General features: G+C 41.3%; 1 protein-coding gene across 1 annotated transcript; it reads right to left on the bottom strand.

The window, feature by feature from the left end:
* Nucleotides 1–1,593: 1,593 nt before the first annotated feature.
* On the bottom strand, nt 1,594–2,307 carry LOC111616420. Its single transcript, XM_023357832.1, has one exon. It carries the CDS (start codon nt 2,305–2,307, stop codon nt 1,594–1,596), a length of 714 nt encoding a protein of 237 aa, XP_023213600.1.
* Nucleotides 2,308–5,786: the final 3,479 nt, after the last annotated feature.

The raw sequence follows: 5,786 nt of genomic DNA, 5'->3' as shown, positions 1-5,786 counted from the left end.
ACTGTCAGTGGCCATCTCTGACTTTTTCTTGCAACAGAATAGCTGCCTGACATTTCATCAACTGTCTCTACTTCACCCTTTGTTGTGTTATAAAATGTTACAGCTTCAGGTTTTTTCTTATTGCCTGTTTCTGGGTCAATTGCATCGCTTTGATACATTGTTGACAACAATAAGACAACTTTTCATTTTTTAGGCACATATGAAACCAGAGTTGCAGTCTTTTCTGAATCCAAAAAGTGAAGAATACTCTTCTCTACCACTGGTGATAAGAAAAGATACAGGCAACTCATGTTTGTTTTTTCTTATTGTTTCAACTGTTGTGAGGTTGTGCTGACACAGGAGTTCTCGAGATAATGGAACACTTGTGAATCAATTGTCATACGTTACATTACGTCCAGTACCTGAGATTTGTTGTATCAGATGTTTCACAACGGCAGAAGGAGTTTGATCAAGCCTAAATGTATCATCAGGTTGTTTTCCTAAATAAACTTCCATATTTAGTGTGTAGTAGGTCCTAGCATCTACCAGCGAAAACACCTTTATTCCATATTTAGCAGGCTTGCTTTTCATAAACTGACAAAATGGGCATCTGCCACTAAAACTCCACAACATTTTATCAATTGTTGTGTACTCACTTATACAGAAATTTTTTTTACAGTTTTCTACCAAAAGTTCAAATATTTCTCTCACAGGAGCAAATTTATGAAGTGCAATCCTTACTTGACAATCTCTCTTGTCATCAAAGCGCAACATTCTCAACAAAAATATGAATCGCTGTTGATTCATTGTTGTACAAAAAATGGAAACTCCTGTGCCATCATTGTTCCACAATTCGTCAGTGTGTATGTGTGATGATTTCAATACACTGGAAAGATATAAAAGTCCCAGGAGAGCTTTTATCTCCACCAAGTCTGTAGGTTTTGCATCTTTTTCATGAGTATACTTCGATTTAATAATTTCTACATTGACATTAGTATAGTCGACTATCTTTTGTAAAATAGCATCAGGAAAAAAGCACTGCCAGCATCCAGAGGTGTGTTAGCATTTCTTGCTTCACTTCTACAACCTGGAAGATGAGTGACAATGTTGTGTCTTCAAGTGTGCACAGATTTGAGTTCACTTGAGTCCAAAAGAGAGAAGGTCTTATGACTTAGCCCTTGGAAGTTGGAAGTTGAAGAGGGGGTGAGGGAGGAGAGGAAGTTGTGATTTGAAAGGAAAGTGAAAGCATAGAAGGGGAGAAGGTGGGATCCCATTGGCTTGTTACATCGCACTTATTTAAGACAAAACATTGATATTTACAGGGACCAATTTGGTCAGATGAGACATGATGATACAGAGGATACAATTGGGATACATAATCACAATACCGCAGATAGAAGGTAACATACCCTCACTAGAGGTAACATAACACAGGTTTTGTATAATCCAAGGTACATAGATAAAGTATTATATATAATCCTAAGTACATAGATAAGGTATTGTAGATGGAGAGGACGACACCGCATTACAGTAGGGTAACACTTCATAAGTTAAAGTCCGATGCGCCTATTTACACATTGCAGGCTGAGAGGACAACCTAGTACAACATTAGGGTCACCCTGCGTAGAGGAGTGGTGGCCGGTTACTGTGAGCCTCCATACAGGCCTGGTCGCTGGAATGATCGAAGATCCCGCACTCGGTGATAAATTTTTCAAGCAGCGAATAGTTCTTTTTGGTGCTGAGAAAGTCCTCCCATGGTGGAGGCCAAGTCTTGCCGTTCTCCGCGCACTGAGTGATTAGTTTGCCCCTAGGTGCATCATACAGTGGACAGTCCAAGAGTGTATGGCTGATGTCACCTATTGTCGTGTTGTCACAGCTGCAGTAATTATTGTCTCTTTTCTTGATGCGGTGTAGGTAACTAGGAAGATTCCCATGGCCGGTTAGAAGCTGAGTCATGCAGTAGGAAGGGGTGAGGTAGCCCATGGCTTGGCGACCAGTGATGGATGGTAAGAAGCAGTAGGTAGTCCTTCCTGTTGACAAGTTAGACCAGTCCTTTTGCCATTCTTTATTGATCTTCTCTGTTATGTACCTGTGTATATAACTGATGGGGAGCTTATCAAAAGTGATAGATAGTTGGTTGCTGCTGGCGGCCTTTTTAGCCAGCATATCAGCCCTATCGTTTCCTTGGGAGCCAGAGTGCCCGGGAACCCAGCAGAAAGTGATTTGTCTCTGCTTGCCTAAGTGTCTTGCAAGATGCTGGATGTTCACTTCTGTTTTAGTGTTCTTTTTACTGCCATTTATGCTGTTTAATACGTAGCGACTGTCCATGGAGATGTTTATTGGGCCCTTGAAATTTTTGATGTTTTTGGTGATGATTATTGGGCCCTTTCCATGGCTTATAGCTCGGCCTGATTAACGGCGCAAAAGTCTGCCAGCTTGTAGTACTCTTCGTGTGTCACGGCTTTTTGGTTATTATAAATGACCATTGCCGCCCCAGTGCCACTGTCGTTCTTGGCACCATCAGTGAATATCTTCCAGTTGAACTTGGGGTGGTTGCTCTCTTCTTTCATGTTAACATGAATACTGCTCCTTTCCGCGGGGTGATTTTGGTCAGTAACACTGTTAATATAGCTGTCTATACTGTATTTGCTTATTTTTTCCTTTACCTCTTGATCCTCTTGTGGGTTTGTTCTGTTATCGATGGAAGCAAGCTGGCCACTCTCTGTTTGTTGGCTAGGGCTTGTCCTCATTAAGTTCCAAGACCACACTAAACTATTAATTTTAATGTGGATTGGGGTGATGTTTGCGATAACAAGGAGGGCGTCAGTGGGTGCCGTGCGGTATGCAAGGCAAATCCGAATGGGAAAGGACCTTTGTACAGATAGTAACTTCCTCTTTAAGTGGACAAGGTTTGCCCTGTTTCCCCAAATTTACGCTGCGTAAGTCAGCGCCGGCTCAATTGCTCCCTTGTATATTAGCTTGCAGTGTTTCGGGCTGATACCCCATGAGTTCCGGGCAATGTGATGTATCATGTTTGCCTTTTGACTGACTCTTTTGCAGAGTTCCTCAATGTGGGTTTTAAAGCTGAGAGTGGGGTCTAAGAGCACACCCAAGTACTTAAGGTGGGATGTTATCCTGATCTTGTGACTGTTTATATACAGGCAGAGTGGCCGTTGCAGTTGCCTCCTTTTTGACTTTTTTGTGCACACCAGGGCTTTGCATTTCTGGTAGTTAATGGGTAGTTTATTGTCCTCACTCCACTGGTTTATAATCGTGAGGATTTCGTTGCCGTTCTTTTGGAGCACATTGCAGTTCTGATGTCTCACCATCAGGACTGTGTCATCCACGAAGCCCTGTATCTGGGTGTCTCCTTTTTCAGGAATTGAGTTGAGGAGGTCATTGTATACGAGGTTCCACAGCCCGGGCCCACTGCGGAACCCTTGTGGGCAACCCCTGGAAATCCGCTTTTTTATGCTGATATTGTTGTTGAAGAAGCCAGCCTCTCTGTCAGTGAGATAGTCTTTGGTGAGATTGTAGATATTTTTGGGGCATTTAGCCTTCTTGAGATTAGACAGGATAGCTGGCCACCATAGGTGGTCGAATGCTTTTTTGTAGTCTACACTGATCAGGAGGGTGTGCATATCTTTCTCCCACGCTTCCTTTATAAAGTTTGTTGCTTTTTCAAGTGCGGTTATGGTTTACCTCCCCGGTCTGAACCCGTATTGTTTATCATTCATCAGGTTATTCCACTTGTAGTGCCAGTTTATTCTACCCACGATTAATCCATCGAGCACTTTCCCCAGAATGGGTAGGAGACTGATAGGCCTATAATCTTTTTCCTCTGTGGGGTTTTCCGTCTTTGGGATGAATTTTACACTGGCCAGCTTCCAGGTGTTGGGGAAGTATCCACTCTGGAGACAGTTATTATACAACAGTACGAAGGCAATTGGGACTGCATTGAAGGCCCTCTTTACCATTTCTGCCATCATGCCCAGGGGCTTTTTTATTAGCCAGAGTGGCTATGGCTGTTTGGATTTCCCCAAACGACAACCACCTGTTTTCTTCGCCAGGAATATCTACTTGGCAAGTGATCACTGTAATTACTTGTACTAATTATTTGTACTAAGTAACCAACCCGACACAACATGCAAGGTACACATGTAGTTTTAGAAACACCAGCAGTAGCTGTGCCACTTGCCTATATGGGCAGATGGCTAAAGACCTTCAGCCAAGATTACTTGGCCATCTAGACACAGGCCTTGTAGGGGACAGAACAGCTACTTGAGCTAGTCCCCCTTAACAAAAAATAGGTAAAACCGACCAATACAAATAACACCTACTTGGTAACCAAGACCAAAAATGGCTGCTTGAGCTGTTTCTCCTTCTCTTCTTCTTGGGGAAGGCAAGATGGCTGGTGCAATAATTCAAGTTTTGTTTTGGTATACAAAATCTAAGATGGCCGCTCAAACTGTCCCTTCTTTTCTTCTTCTTCGGGAAGACAAGATGGCTGGTACAGAAAATCCAAATTTTCGTTTGGAAAAACAGCAAAAAAGTTAGGCTTAGCACATCTAAGCCTGGCTGAAGAGCTAACCCTAATTTAAGCTTAACTGCCTATACCTTATCACTACAGTCCCTCTCCTAGGCCTAGATTTAGGCTTAACCGTTCTATACAGCTAAAACTTCCTGGACAAGAGCAAAAACACGTCCTCTCTCTCTGGAATCTAACCAGAAATCAGTGTGCACAGACTGAATTTGTTTTATTTTCTTCCATTTTGTACCATCTTTTCCTGTGTAGAAATTTCCGTCATGTGAGAGAATGTCATCTTCATCATTATCACTTTCTGATGTATCAGTATCAAACTGTATATTATCCCCATTTTCTTCCTCTGCATCAACAGTACTTCCAGCATTACTCTCCTCACCACCTAAGTAGTCATCTTCGTCTTCTGACAAAGTTTCTTTTAGCATAGCATGTATTCTATCTATCTCTTTCTGATCCATTCTATACACTATACACTCATACACAAGAAGACTATGAAACATGACTACAAACAACGACTACAAGCTGTCATTTGACTATAATATAGCAGTAAAATTTACACGAATAAGAAGCATCGATTTAGGCTTTGACAAATCAATAAAAATCATTTCCTAGAAATGCATTCAATCAAACTAATATGTTCCTAGAAACACTAAATTACTTGCAGGTGACAACTAACGGTTTGGTGATTGAAAATAGACAGAATGTGGGTTATGATGACCCACCACCTCTTACAAACATTACAAATTTACGCAGACATCAAGGGGGTGCTGCAGGTCACTATGATCCCAAAGAGCCATTATCTCTTAATGCGTTCAGAGAAACTGAGTAACAGCCATACGTTCTGATAATAAGAAAGAATATAGGAAGGTACTGTGAGTCACATCGGTAAAACCTAATTATTAACGATTCAGCAAATCATAATGTAGGGGGTGTGGGTCAGAATGGGTCATGCGATTTCTACCGGGGTAATATGGAAATATCTATGCTTACACATTTTGCAAAGAAACAAATTTCATTGTTTCTTTACAAAATGTGTAAGCATACTCTATAACTCTATATATATGATATGAAATATTTTAGAATTTTGATAAATCTTTGAATTTTGATAAATACAGTGGGTGATCGGTTAACGAACAGATCGGATAACGAACACTTTGGCGAAAGATTTTTATGTTCGGACAACGAACACATGATCGGATAACGAACACCCCACAGAACAAACACAAGAAGAAGCGACGTAAATTAATGAATACCGATTGGTCTT

This window comes from Centruroides sculpturatus, unplaced genomic scaffold (assembly GCF_000671375.1).
Source record: "Centruroides sculpturatus isolate CEXI.00-Female unplaced genomic scaffold, Cexi_2.0 scaffold2372, whole genome shotgun sequence".
Taxonomy (NCBI): domain Eukaryota; kingdom Metazoa; phylum Arthropoda; class Arachnida; order Scorpiones; family Buthidae; genus Centruroides; species Centruroides sculpturatus.
Note: the sequence above shows the minus strand (reverse complement) of the source record. Positions and strands in the feature narration are given on the sequence as shown.

Bases quoted from the DNA above. Each gene is read 5' to 3' on its own strand.
- LOC111616420 (XM_023357832.1), bottom strand. From the start codon at position 2,307: ATGGACAGTCGCTACGTATTAAACAGCATAAATGGCAGTAAAAAGAAC.